This window comes from Elgaria multicarinata, chromosome 12 (genome assembly GCF_023053635.1).
Source record: "Elgaria multicarinata webbii isolate HBS135686 ecotype San Diego chromosome 12, rElgMul1.1.pri, whole genome shotgun sequence".
Lineage (NCBI taxonomy): Eukaryota > Metazoa > Chordata > Lepidosauria > Squamata > Anguidae > Elgaria > Elgaria multicarinata.
Genome location: NC_086182.1, coordinates 21,829,320 through 21,844,479, shown reverse-complemented (window position 1 = coordinate 21,844,479; position 15,160 = coordinate 21,829,320). Strand labels below are relative to the sequence as shown.

At 45.5% G+C, this 15,160-nt stretch overlaps 1 protein-coding gene across 1 annotated transcript; it reads right to left on the bottom strand.

Moving 5' to 3' along the window:
* Window positions 1–4,501: 4,501 nt before the first annotated feature.
* On the bottom strand, window positions 4,502–12,807 carry VSIG2 (V-set and immunoglobulin domain containing 2). Its single transcript, XM_063139505.1, has 5 exons — window positions 12,753–12,807; window positions 10,593–10,756; window positions 7,502–7,709; window positions 6,274–6,432; window positions 4,502–4,686 (listed from the first exon to the last, which is right to left on the bottom strand). The coding sequence occupies exons 1-5, from the start codon at window positions 12,805–12,807 to the stop codon at window positions 4,502–4,504; spliced, it is 771 nt and encodes a 256-aa protein (XP_062995575.1).
* Window positions 12,808–15,160: the final 2,353 nt, after the last annotated feature.

The window sequence follows — 15,160 nt, the reverse complement described above, 5'->3', positions numbered from 1 at the left end:
AGCTAGATAAATGTTCTAATCACTGGAGTTGCACTGGAAGGTACTGTACAATTGCTGAAGAGAAAATATCCTTACACACACACACAGCACTGTAAACATTTTTTTTTCCAAAATTGTGTAGAGATGGTGGGGAGAGTTGTGTTACTCAGTGCTAATGATGACACAGACAATGACCAGTAGGTACCCACGCCCAGCATTTACATAACCTCATTCCTATACTGATAGACTAGATGTGCTCTCAAGAGGGAATATTACATTTTCCCATGTCCAAGATCACATTTTCCCATAGAGCACCCACCCAATGATGAGGAAATACAATACTCTCCATATATGGAGCACGACTTCAAGGAAAGGCAACTGGAATGTATGGAACAAATGGGACGCAACTCCACAGCTACTGAAGTATTGAAAACACCTTATCATGCAGAAAGGTCTTGCAATGTATCCCCTACGGATGTATCTTAATTCGTCCAAATTAACTTTAATGACGTCCTTCAGTGCAGCTGCAACAATTTACACTGCCCAAAGTATGATCAAACACCCATTATGTCCAGGGCATTGATGAGAATTGGCTTTGGGCCCGGAATTCTGCAGTAGAATTAACAGGAATGTCATTGGGGTGTCAAAACTGAGATGTGGTGAAGGAGATTTAGCTCAGGGGTTTATCTGATAAACCAGGAACAAAGAGTATATTCAGCAGGAACTGTTGAAAGCTGAAACTGATGGATGCAAACCATATCTTTTTATAAAGGGCAGGAGAACGTTACAGGAATAAGGCTTCATTTTAAAGGTGACCTTAACTATATCTGAATCCTAAGGCTACTGCCTACTCAGTATTCCTTAATGCAGCTTAATTATTCCTGGAGGGCACAATCTTAAGGAGATATTCAACAGCCTTTGAATTTGGAGGCTGACAACGACCCAATGCTGGACCTCACCTCCGTGTACCAGGCACTCTGCGTTTTTGGCTGGACAGCTGATTTTTCCTGTCTAGCCAGGAAGCCTTGGAGCAGATGGGAGAGGCTGTGTGGTACATGGGAAGCTGCGTAAAGTGGCTTCTGTGGTCTCCTCCCATCCCTACCCCAGGGATTGCCCTCTTTTCACCCTCTCCATGTCCAAGGCCAGAGATGTAGCCGGTGTGGTGAGAACCATGCTGGCTACAAGGGGGCAGGGAGTTTGGTTTCTGGGAACCCAGGTCAGAGCCCTGGCTCCGACCTCAGTTCCCAGAAATCCCAAAATCCTATGGACATCTAGACAGTGTCCAGTGTCCATAGGATTGCACCCTTAGTCACCCTGTTGGGACGCTACCAAGCAGAGTGGTTATGGGTGGACTGCCTTGTTTCAACACACACTCATTCCTCAGATGAAGATGCTAATCTCTTAATATGTATATGACAGCAAGTTTATGCAGTCAATAGAATCACATGGTACTGTTTCCTGTAATGGGGTGAGAACAGACATGTGAAAGTTTTTTCAGAGTGGAACCAGAAAAAATCTGGGGGGAAACAACACATGCACATACACCCCATCAATTTTCAAAAAATCTGGAGGAGGGAGGTTTTTAAGAAAAACATTCTGGGTTTCCACCCATTTTTCACCTGCAGCTGCCACCCAAGGTCTTCACTCTTTAGACAAGGGTGTGTGTGTGGGGGAAATGATACATCTTTTAATGTTGTCCCATGTCAATCATTCCCTGCCATTGGAAGGTGGGTATGGCAGCAGAGCCTTCTCCCCTTCGTGCTACATTTTCTATTTCCAGGGCATCCCGTCCACCCCAGACCCTTCAGGGAGTATTCCAAATACAACCCTTCCACACATGGCTGCAGCTGGAATTGCTGCAGCCCAGCTAACCTTTTACCAGTTGATTCTGCCAACTCTCCTGAAGCCAGCACTGGCTCAAGGTTTTGGAGGCCCCTTGGGCAAGACATCTTGGATGTGTGCCCTCCCTTTGCGAGTCCACCTTCCCACCGCCACTGCCACCAGCTGCTCTTGTTCCTCCTCCTATTTCCCCCCACCCCTTGCTTGGTAGACAGGCAGAGGACCAGTGAGCAAGTAGGCAGGAGCTTCCACTGTTCCTCCTTCTCACTGCCACCGTTGTTCAGGACAGAGCGAGAGAGTCGGGTGAACAAGCAGGTTGCCAAGGTGAGGAAGAGGAGCAAGCCCAGGGGGCTCTTGTCAGTGGGGCCCTAATGAAATGTGGGCCCATAGGCAGATGCCAACCATGCCTGGTCTTGGTGTCAGCCCTGCCTGAGATTATGGAATCAGAGAGCGATTGGTCTGGGTTAATCAATGCAATGTACAAGGGTGAGATTTGGGCAAGCCACTTATGATTGTATGTATTGTTCCTTAAGCTGAGAATAAGTTTGGTCCAGGAGGGAGGACAGATCTCTTTTGCGATGTTGGCCCAAGGTGTTCTGTAGCCTGAAAAGGAGCAGCAACTAACACCTCCCTAACTCCCCCTTTTTTTACAATATATCCTACGCTGCAGGGCTGCTGGGAGCCCACTTTCAGACACAGCCCCTTCTTCCCTAATGTAAAAGCAACATTGGACTACATTGGAGGGTGGCTCCCATCTTAAAACAGTCAATTATAGAGCAAGCCTGTCATCAAATAATTCCATCTGAACCTCCACCTATCTGCAATGTACAGACAGTAACACTGGACTACATTGTGAGGTTGTCAGAAGCCTCTCTCTCACCCCCAACCTGCAATATAGTAGAGGTTGGGTGGGGATGGAGACAAGAACCTTCTTCTCGTGGGGCTCAGGTCCACATTATTATTATTATTATTATTATTATTATTATTATTATTATTATTACATTTATATCCCACCTTTTTTCCTCCAAGGAACCTCCTCCTCTCCATTTTATCTTTGTACCCCTGTGAGGTAGGTTGGGCTGAGGGTCAGAGACTGGCCCAAAGTCATCCAGTGGGTTTCCATGGCCGAATGGGGACTAGAACCCGGATCTCCCGACTCCCAGTCCAACACTTTACACACTAAACCACACTATGCCCTGCTCTTGCACACGACTGATTAGTTAAAATAAAATCACACACGGAAAACAACTACACCAACCCTGAGCAAGAAAATGTAGATACATATTGGCCACTAGATGGTGCCATAGGCTTATGAAGGTTTGACTAAAATGAAGGAGGAACTTTTTGCAAATTGAAGAAGTAGCCCATGTGGATTTATTTCAGATTGGTGGCATAAAGCCTCATGTCATCCCTCATGCCTGTTTGCGGAGCGCTCCAAATGCACATGAGAAAATGCAATACTTCCCCATAGTACATTCGCTGGTCTCTGGATACTTGATAATTTAGAATGAGCATTCACACTGTGCTTTCTAGAGCGCCCAGAGTGCTTCACAAAAGATTATTTTATTGTAATTTATATAACGACCTTGTAAAGGCAGGTCTGTATAATGATCCCTATATTGCAGGCAGGACTGTCCAGTGAGACCATGGGATGACAGGTGAGCAAGAGAGAAACTGGGGTGGTGGTGGAGAGAGAGAGAGAGAGAGAGAGATTGAGAGAGAGAGAGAGAGAGAGAGAGAGACAAAGAGAAAGGGAGAGAGGGAGAGAGAGAAGGAGAGAGAGAGACAGAGAAAGGGACACACACAGAGAGAGACAGACAGATAGGGAGAGAGAGGGGGAGAGACAGAGAGAAAGAGAGAGAGGGAGAGAGAAGGAGAGAGAGAGACAGAGAAAGGGACAGAGAGAGAGACAGAGAGAGAGAGAGAGAGAGGGAGAGACAGAGAGAAAGGGAGAGAGAGAGAGAAGGAGAGACAGACAGACAGAGAGAGAAAGGGAGAGAGGGAAAGAGAGAGACAGAGAGAGAGAGAGAGAGAGATTGAGAGAGAGAGAGAGAGAGAGAGAGAGATTGGAGAGAGAGAGAGAGAGAGAGAGAGAGAGAGAGACAAAGAGAAAGGGAGAGAGGGAGAGAGAGAAGGAGAGAGAGAGACAGAGAAAGGGACACACACAGAGAGAGACAGACAGATAGGGAGAGAGAGGGGGAGAGACAGAGAGAAAGAGAGAGAGGGAGAGAGAAGGAGAGAGAGATACAGAGAAAGGGACAGAGAGAGAGACAGAGAGAGAGGGAGAGACAGAGAGAAAGGGAGAGAGAGAGAGAAGGAGAGACAGACAGACAGAGAGAGAAAGGGAGAGAGGGAAAGAGAGAGACAGAGAGAGAGAGGGAGAGGGAGAGGGAGAAGGAGAGAGAGGGGGAGAGAGGGAGAGACAGCGGCAGGACTTACACTACTGCTTTATCATGGTTTATAACAGTTTTGACAACTGTTCAGGCCCAGGGCACACTACACATACCATTTTAAAGTGTTATATTCTGCTTGGTGTAGACCTGGCCAGGGAGAAAGAGAGAGAGAGAGATTCCATACCTATAAGGACCATTCAAGCCCCTGATCATCCATTACCTTTCTCAAACACCAACATAGGATAACCTCCCACTTATGCTTACGGAGGCAGCTAAACATCGTACAACCATCAGCCACCCAGAAAGATTAAGAAGAAGAATTTCTTGGCATTCCCGTCTGAACACTTGTCCCCACCTTTCACATGGAGGGATATCTCGCAGCTCTGCCGTCCAAATTCATTGGAGGCCACGCATTGATACGTCCCGGAGAAAGCCAGCGAGACATTCATCAGGAACAGTGTCCCCGTTTTTGCATCTGTGGGGAGGAGAGAAGAACCAAATGAAAATCAATACCAGAGTTTGGGTAAATACCCCCTGCTCTCTCTTAGGGGGGTTGGGGGAGAATTATGATTGGTCTGGATTTTTAAGCCAATGTACCTAATCTGGAGTTCCCTGTTAGCTTTCAGATGGTAGGCCTTTTGGGGATGCAAGCCCTTGGCTCAAACGTGACGTGCCCCCAAATTGGGTATACTCAGGAAATGCATGTACAAAATTGCCTAAGTTAGGGAAAATTACATACAAAATATGTGCACTGGGGGAGATTTGTATATGGAAATGAATGCAAATTTTCATGCTTTTAAAAATAAAATAAAATTCAGAGACTGATGTGGACACGCAGAACTGACATGGACAGGTAATAGACTGAATTCGTCCATCCCTGCTCTCTCCTGGGCAAGATCTACACTACTGCTTTAAAACGGTTTATAACGGTAGTGACAATTGTTGCGGCCCAGGACACACTCCATATACAGGTTTCAAACTGTTTTCAAAGTGTTATATCCTGCCTATTGTAGATCTGGCTTCGGACAGTCAGCCAGCGGTTGCAAAAACCAGACATTTAACAGGAAGGAAGAATATGGACCTTGGATGGCTCCTTTAGAGTTCTAACCGGTTCTGACTGAAAGCCCAGAGTGGATTCACCACCCATTTGACATCAGAGTCATCAGCCTCCACTTCTGGGTGCCATATTGCCTACCCCTGGTCTAACATTTGACACAAGGGGAACAGCAGGGGCAGTTAGACAGACTTCGGGTTGGTTACAGGGTTAGATGCAGTAAGGCACAGGAGCCAAACGGCTGTGCCCACAGGTTCTGAGGAGGATTCAAAGGAAGCCAAGAGGCAGCAATTGGCAGGGAGGTCTCAAAGAGAGGTCCTTCCCAGCCATAAGAAGATAAGAGGACCCATTCTTGATCTATCTGGTCCAGCATTCTGTTCACACAGTGGCCAACCAGCTGTTGACCAAGGACTCACAAGCAGGACCCGGTGCAACAGCACCCTCCCACCCATGTTCCACAGCAACTGGTGTATATAGCCTTACTGACCCAGGAAGCCATGTTCCGGGGTGTGTGTGTTAGTGAACCAGGCTAGTAGCCACTCAACCTGGGATCTTCCAACTGCCTTGTGCCTCCTTTTCTGAATTCTGAAAAAAGATGTACATTGTTCCTGAAGACTGGCTTTCCTCTGGAACAGGGCTGTGGAACCTCCATCCCTGGGGATGGGGTGATTTTAAGGGTTGACTTCTGTGTTCTTTTGCGTTCTTCCCACCTGCCCAATCTAATGAGAGGGGTTTCTCCACACAGGCCTGTGATGATGAATTCTCAAATGAAGAGAATATCTCCTTCCCTGATTTGCCGGCGGCAAAATGTATCAACACAGCCTTTGTTCAGCTCTCTGAACTAACCTGCAGGCAGCCAGCCACACACCCTGCTGATAAGAAGAGAAATTGCACAATTGCACCTGATTATTTTTTTAAAAATCATTTTGGCACTATATATATATATATATATATATATATATATATATATATATATATTAACTCTGAGGAAGGCCACGATCCACTTACTTTGCACCATGTTGGACAGTGGTAGTGGAGTCTTTGAATCCATCTGGGTCCAGGTGTAAATCGGGGCAGGAACACCTTCTGAAGAGCTGCAGGCCAGCCTGGTGTCTGACCCCACCGAGGCACTGGTGGTCCCCGTGCACACAGGAGTGGACGGAGGCACTGATGGGAAAAGAGGAATTCCACTTTTGGTTACTACTTCTTGCTCCATTTCCCGATCTTAGGTTTTCCTTACTTTCACTTTGCCACCACTTCTGTGACCCGCATACACGCACCTGCAGTCCTATGCATATTTACACAGTTGGACTTACATCCAAGTAAATATGTGTAAGGGTTACTCTGTGTGTGTAAGAGAGAGAAAAGAGAGAGGGGAATGAAACTAGATGTGGCGTTCACATCTTCAGTTGGCAAAAGCAGGCATCAAGTAGACGGGGGACAAAATGAGAATAAGGGATTAAACCCCCTCTCCCCCCATGGCATGGTCCTGATCTAATTTTGAGGCTGCCATTATTTAAAACAAAACAGCCACACAACCAGTTTTTATTTCTGTTTTTAAGGGATGTGTTTTGATTTGATGGGTGTTTCACGTTTTAATTACAACTTAGTTAAGTTATCTGTATTTTTTTGCCAGTCACGTTGAGTGCTATTTTCCTTGGAAAGGCAAAAGATAGACATGACTAATATCAGAAAGAGAGAGAGAGAGAGAGAGAGAGAGAGAGAGAGAGAGAGACCTTGTTCAGACAACACGCTAAGCTACGGTGGTGAAACATTTCGAGCTAACTATTATGGCTTAGTGTGTCATGTGAACCATGACTTAGTGCATTTTGTGAATCATTCCTAACCACAGTGGCTACATAACCATGGTTTAAACATGCTCATGAAGGGCCTGTCCAGACAACACACTAAGCCAGCAAATGTTTAGTGAGTGTGTTTAAACCATGGTTATGTAGCCATCATGGTTAGGAATGGTTCACATGACATACTAATGATTCACATGACACACATATGCTAGCTGGGGCTTATGAGAGTTGGAGTCCAGGAACATCTGGAAGGCTGCAGATCCCCACTTTTTTTAAAAAACGGATTGATTGAGAAGTTTCCAATATAATCAAGGGAAGATTTTTTTTTAAAGACAAGCACATATAAATACTGTGTATGGGCTGGTTATGCATGGCTACAAGACAGCGTCCCTCCTATCCAGTGTTAAAAGAACAATTCAAATGGGACTCACTTAAAACTGTGAATTGGATAAGCCCGAAACCAGATCCATCGAAGTCTGGAGGATTGTTCACTTCGCAGCTATAGGTGCCGGCATCTGATGCGCGGACTTCGCTCAGTCGCATGGACGCATCACCCGAGGTGGGAGGGTCATGAAGCAGGCTTAGCCGTTTAGCCTGGGAGCCGGGTTTATACAGCACATTATTTGTGAAGTAGAGGATCTGCAGAGGGAAGGAAGTTTCAGTGAGAGAAAGGTACCCCAGTGCAGAAAGGCTGAAGGATCGCTGTGGTTACTTGAAGGAAAGGCCTGTGTTTAACTTACAATTGATCAGTGAATCTTAGGCCATAGCTTGACCTAAGGTTTATCCCTGGATCGTCCAGGGGTCAAACCTGTTCACCTAGGTGACACACAGGGGATCCAGTGCTCAGGCAGGGGCGAACCCTGGATGATCCCAGGATAACCTTAGGTCTAGCTGTGGCCCCAAACTAGAAATTCAAACAAGGCAGCAATCCCTAGCATATTTCCTGTGAGAGAAGTTTATAACAGCTGGGATTGTTCAGCTCAGAAAAAAATGGAGGCTAAGGAGAGACATGGGAGAGGTGTATAAAATTATGCACGGGGTGGAGAGAGAAGGTAGGGAGCCATTTTTCTCCTTTCTCATAATACTAGAATCCAAGGTCATCCCACAAAGCCGATTGGTGAGAGGTTCAGGACAGATAAAAGGACGGACATCTACACACAGTGCAAAGTTCAACTACTGCAAGACGTAGTAATGGCCACCAATTTGGACAGCTTTGAAAGGGGGTTAGACAAATTCACGGAGGAGGAGGCTGTCAATAGCTACTAGTTTTGATGGCTATGTGCTACCTATGTACACCTGTTGCTGGAGAACATAGGCGTGAGGGCGTTGTTGCACTCATGTCCTGCTTGAAGGCAGCTATTTGGCCACTGCGTGAACAGAATGCTGGACTAGATGGACCCTTGGTCTGATCCAACAGGGCTCTTCTTAAGTTTTTATGAAAGTTAAACTCCATAAAGATCAAGAGGATTTTCTTCTTATGCTAGGGTGACCATATTTGGGAAACCAAAAAAGAGGACACCTAGTGTGTGTGTGGGGAAGCAGCTTTCTGAGTCCTGCAGAAAGTACGTTATTCCCCCGCCACCTTAAAGAACCCGATTGGAGTGGAGGAGGGGAAAGGATTTCATTCTGCACCACCACCATCCACTCCAATTGGGGCCTTTTCTATAATGTCCACGAATGACCCACTTTCCCCTTTAAGACCTCAATTGGAGCTCGGGGTGGGGGACTGATGTGCCTCAAGAAAGCATGTCATTCACTTCTGCCATGCTAATGGCAGCCTTAAAGGGGAAGGTGTGTCATTCCAGGACATTATTGAAAATTATAGAAAATCCCCCCTGACACCATGGAAAGAACAAAAACCAGGACAAATCCGGGGAAATCCTGACAGTTGGTCACCCTATCTTATGCTTACTAGGTGGGTACATTGACGATTATGGCACACAGTGATAGCCAGGCCATATTGGGCCACACGTTAGCCTTGTTACAAATACAGAAGAATTATTTTGTCAGCGACTTGCTCTCAGACATCCAAGCCGTCGTAAGAGGACGACAGCCAGCTGATAGAGCTCAAGAACAGGGAAGCAACGTAACTCACCCAGCACCGAGGCTACATTTGGAGCAGGGAACTGGGTTGGGGGAAAAGGTCTGTTGCCTACTTGATGGTAGTGGATTCTCCAGCAAGACATGTTTAAGGATGGTGGGGAAAATGACAAGGCACACATGAGTGGGTCTTCCTGCCTCGGTAGATACTGATGGGTTGGGCATCTGTATGCACTCCCTGATGAAGCCAGGACAACTTCCTTCCTTCAATTCTTGTAGCATTTAGCTATAATCGAAGTACTGGCCTCAACTGAAGGACCTTATTATTGTTGGCCTGTTCTTTCAGCAGATCTTGGCAGTGGTTCTTCAGCTGATCCAAAGCAGACATTACTTTAAAGATGTAGCTGGCAGCCACATCTTTTGTTGTTTCTCCCCCCATAGTATGAGCTTCAGGGGGACTGGTCTGGATAACACTCTAGCTCTAGCATGGGAGCAGTGGGACTTAGCCCTTTTCCACCCAATGCAGACCTGATTCAGATTGGGTTCCCCATACCTGTCAATGATATTGCAAAATAGTGATCCAGGATAGTTCTGTTGAGGCGTTCTATATCTAGAGAGACTAAACACAAGAGGAGAGGGGGGTGCGATAGCTTTGCCTCCTCCGTTGTCCCATTTGTCACCCTCTACTCATGGAGGGAGGCTGTTTGAAAAGGAGAGCCCCCTGTATCCATGGAAGCTCTCTCTGTGATCCAGAATGGCAATTTCCCATCAGGAATGTTTTGCAGGAGCTGCCTGGAGAGACAAGACATCCCTGACCTGATGCCCTCCATTTGGGCTGGACTACAAATCCCATCATCCCCAGTTAGCATGGCCAATGGTTGGGGCTGATAGGTATTGTGGTTCAAAACAGCTGACGGGCACAGAGAGGGGGAAGGGTGCTCAAGAGCCAGACCTCCATGTATCATACTTGTTGTCTCGCCGTTGGTTGGAGAAGAACATGCTTGTGAACATGGCAGTCTGGGAAATTCCCTGTATCTTATGCAGACAATAATTTTGGTGGCTGGGGGTCAGCAATGGATATTTTTGGGGCACCTTCTACATAGCATTTTACAGCAGACCTCAAGCTTTCAAGTTCAGCTTTGCGTTTTTACTAGAACTTTGAGATCCATCAGCCAGAACCTGGTGGAGTCAGGAATCTTTACTGATCTACCGCTGATCACCCGGAGTTCTACCAGTAGATCCAGATCTACCTGTTTTCCAGCACACCCCTATGTGTGTTTACATGGAAGAAATTCCTACTGTGTTCAACTCTGCTAATGCCCTAATAAGTGTGTTTAGGATCACAGCCTTAAATAATTTCAGACACATTTCAAGTAGAGCGTTGTTGGTTTTCCTCATACATCTCAGGTCTAAAAGTCTGAGATGAGAGCTGACACATTCTCCCTTTTTGTTCACCACATTGCTCTCCCATAGCCCCTTCACCTGTTTCCCACTGTCGGGAGATGTTGAGCCAGGGGCAAACTTCCATTCCACCATGAAGTTTTTGTCGACTGATGTTTTGTAATGACATGGCAGTTCCACGCTCAAACCTCTCTGTTGCATCACCGGATCTTGAGGTACAGTCACCTCCACACCTGCTCCACTGCCTGTGCGGGAATGAAAACATGGACCTGGCTGTGAGGTCATCTTCCTGCCTCTGTATTGACATTTCCATTATCAAAATAACTCCTCAGTTGATAGGAGTGCAAAGTTCACACCAGAGGGCTGTGGAAACTGTGGCCCTTCAGATGTGGCTGGGCTATAACTCCCAAAAGGCCCAGCCAGGATTAGGGATTATGGGAGTTGCAGTCCAGAAACATCTGGACCTGCAGAAAGAGGCCTGTGTTCTTCAATCTCCAGGATGTTCAGTTGTGATAAGGTTCAATCCACAGGATGTTCAGTTGTGATAAGGTTAACAGGCTCTACTCATTTCCCTCTGTTTTCTAGTAGCTATAAAAACAATGTTTGCGTTTTGTCTGGATACGGGGAAGAATTTGTTGGGCTGCGAATGTTTCAAAGTTGGCGTACTGCACCCCACAGACTCAGCCTTCCAAACTAATCTAAATTTTATTTAAAGAAAGTTTTCCCAATGAGATTTCTCAATCAGTGGCCTCGCTCTCCTCAGGCCAGAAGCAGCAGGTATTGTCCTCAATCACTTCCTGGCTCTTCCCAGGGAGCACCACCCATGGAGGCTTAATTCAGTATTTCTTTCCTATTGGTACAGTGACGTTTCAGCCCCCTCTCAGCCCAAAACTTTGCGCTCCTTCCCAAATGCATCCTAGTTTACCAAATGTTCACATGAAAACATTGCTAATATTGATTAACATACCAAACACTGGGCAGTTTCAATCTCCATTTATGGGTTTTATGGTGTAAAATGGTTATATGAATTTCACAACCATTTATGTTATACTTTCCCTGGAACTGGAGAGCTGAAGAGAAGTGTGCCCTGGCTTCTGCCACCAGCCATGAGAGAACAGGGGCTACTTGAAGCCTGCCTCTCCAAAGAAGAAAAGCAAGCTAAGGGGACATCACTCATCAGCCAGAGAAAGAGGCATTTCACCCATACTTCCTTTCCTTTCCCTTTTGTTTCATGTCTATTAGATAGTGAGTCTGCGGGCAGGTTGTCATGATTCCAAGCCCTCCCACTGAGATACAAGACAATAAAGAGGTCTACTGTGCAATCCACAGAACCTTTATTTGGTAAATAGACATCTCTTCACACCTGAAGGGAGTGTGAACGCTAGGAGCTATCCTCTAAGCTTGATTAGCCTAAATAAAGCAAGGCAGTTGCTTATCAAAGGCTTCCTGCCTTCAGGGAGGGTCTTCATGCTGCAACTTCTGCTGTGTCGCTGGTATGGTGGACTGCCTCCCACCTCCTCTCAACTCTGCCTGCTTGACTCTGCATCAGGCTCTGGGATCTGTCCATTCCAATGCTCCCTTCCCCTCTGACAAAGACTGAGTTCATGGGGGAGTGAGGGGGAAGACAATCTCTAAGCCTAGGTCTCCTGTTTGATAAGCTCCTGAGAAGGTTCCTCCCTGGCTCCTCAAAAACCTTAGAGAATTTTCTCCTCTGCTTCCTTTCTTAGCTGGTCTTCTTCAACTTCAGGCTCCCAATCCAATTTGGAATCCACATCAGGGAGACCAAGCCTCATCCTGACACAGGTTTGGGAGGGCCCTTGGGCAAGACACCCTAAATGGCCCCCTCCCTCAGTGAAACTACCTTCTCACTGGCATTGTCACCGGCTGTTCTTGCTTCTTATTCTCTTTCCCATCATTGCTCCCACTTGCTTGCAAGGCAGAGAGAGCCAGTGAGCAAGCAGATGGTGGCATCTCCTGGTCCTCCTTCTCACCACCACCATTGTCTGGGTCAGAGCAAGAGGCAGGTGAACAAGCAGGTTGTAATGGAGAAGAAGAGGAACAACTCCAAGGGACCATCTGTTGGGATGTAGGTCCTTGGCAGTGTCCAACCAGGTCAACCCTGGGCAGGGACTGCCGAGTTTTCCCCTATATATACAGCACTTAGAAACATTTAGGCATTTTGTGATCATGATCATTATTTAACACTGGTAAATTATAGATCTGCAAATCTCAAATACTCACCTAAGAACGCGATGAAGAGCAGCAAACCGGCGAGGGGAAGGATCAGGTGGGGCATGTTCAGGGCCTTTGTTGGAGTGGGAGAGTGTTGCTTCCACTGTGGAAGCTGAAACTCAACTAACACTGAGCAAGACTGTTCTTTATCTTGAATGGGAGCTAGAGCAAACAGGTGAGGCACAGTTCTGAATTCAGCTGCAGTAGAAACCTCCTCTGGTATGAAAGGCAACCAGGGTGCTTGCTGAAATATGAGGCCAGTAATCCCTTATACTTGCAGGCCAGTTCACACAACCAGAACTATGTATTTGGTACCCACTCAAGTTGTGGCTCATCTTCTAGAGACCAAGTACAAACTATGCTGTTTTCCTGAGCCTTTTTTTTTTCATACCCAACTGATCGTATTTAAATGCTGCTGTGTATCTTTGCTATTTCATTTGCATTGTGTGTGTGTGTTGTTAGGATACATGTTGCTAGGTTGTATTCTTTTATGTTGTTCCTTTAGTTGTTTTATTTTTAGATATGAAGCCATCTTGCTAACACAGAGGTGGAAAGGCAGTGCACGAAATGGTTTCCCCCTCCATTTTTTTTAAAAAAATAGGACCGAGAATATTGACATTGAAACGTTGAGCATCGTACAATTTCTGTAGCAAGTTTTAAACTAAGAAGATTAACTTTCTCATAGTTTGGATTACAATAAAAAAAATCGTTTTGATATTTCAAGCACCAGAACTTTCAGCTTCTTACTCACACAGTTTTGGTGGCGCCTTCCCCGCCTTTTTTTCGCTCAAGTTTTCCCAAGCCATTCCTGCACAACTCTGGTTGCGTGAAGCTGACTCTATGTTTTGACAAGGGAACACTGATACTGAGATAAAAATAAAAGGCTGAGATTTCTCTCTCTCTCTCTCTCTGTGTGTGTGTGTGTGTGTGTGTGTGAGAGAGAGAGAGAGAGAGAGAGAGAATGAATGTGAGTGAGTGAGTGAGTGAGTGTGTGTGTGTGTGTGTTTGGGTACTATTATTATTTATTTATATAGCACCATCAATGTACATGGTGCTGTACAGAATAAAACAGTAAATAGCAAATATTCAATGCTGCACTGCTAATGTAAATGATGCAGCACTAGCGTAAACTGTCTCTAGCACAATGCCAATGGTGTTTGGTGGCATGATGGCTTTTCTGGGGAAACCCACCACAACAGCAAGTGGTATTCGCATTGTGCTATAGATAATTTACGCAACCACAATGTCATTTACATTAGCGGTAGTGCAATCAATGTAGTCATCTTTAGTCAATGCTACTACTTACAGTCTAAGTAGCTTCTCACAGATATATGGAAAAGTCAATGAAAACAAGACCTTTTTCCATCTAAACATGCATAGGATTGTGCCCTTGGTGGATTAGGGATGACTGAGAAATTCGTTTCAATTCAATTTTGATAAGAATTTATCAAAATTTGCCAAATTTTCTATATTGGGGACAAAAAGACCTTGAGATTTTTTAAAAAACAAAACAAAACACGGAGTGTGAAGAAACAAACTGAGAGTTTTGTGTTGGCAGAAGTCTGGGTTCAAATTTCCATGTATTCAACTATGTTTGTAGCAGTGAATTAGAATTGCAACTTTTTCCCCCTTTGACAGACTTCTCATTTTTAACAGCTGTATGGTAGGCAGAGACATCATGCTTCTTTCCATGCTAGGAATAGCTCTATCTATTGAATTTGGCTGGTGCAGATGGGTGAGAATTTCAGTTCCGTTCATTTTTTTAATAGGAATATACCAAAATTCACAAAGTTCTTCACATTCAGGATCGAAATAACTTGAGTTTTAAAATGTTTGAATGTGGAAGAGAAATGGACAGATTCACCCATCTCTAAAGTAGTTGCACAGCGATACACCTAGGACTTTAAGAGAGAGAAAAAGTCACATTTATTCCTTCTTCAAGGGAAACAAAAACCACACTGGAAAATTAATGATTACCAGAGCTTCCAAAAGAAACAAGCAGCCTGTACCTGGTTCCCACCAGCGCAAACAGCGATAAGCTGACCACAAGTCTTCGAACACCTTTGTTACATAGTTCTAGCATATCTTATAATGGGTTGGATCCAGGCTAAATTAGCTGCACGGAGTTCTCATTGAAACCAATGACATGACTAAGTTGTCCCAGATTTCAAGAGGACCTACATACATGCAACTCAGTCTGGATGGAAGCCAGGATTTTTCACACAGAACACAAGAAACTGGGCGATTGAAGGCAAAGCCAGACATGTATTGGGAGTGCAAACACAAGGGGTCATAGCTCTGGAATGTCCTTTAAAGTAGGAGCATCAGCCACAGTGCCTGGTTCTTAAATTGACTGGCTCCTCCTTGTTCTGGCAAATGACTGAAGTAGTAACTAGGCTCTCAGGTTTGGCTATTGT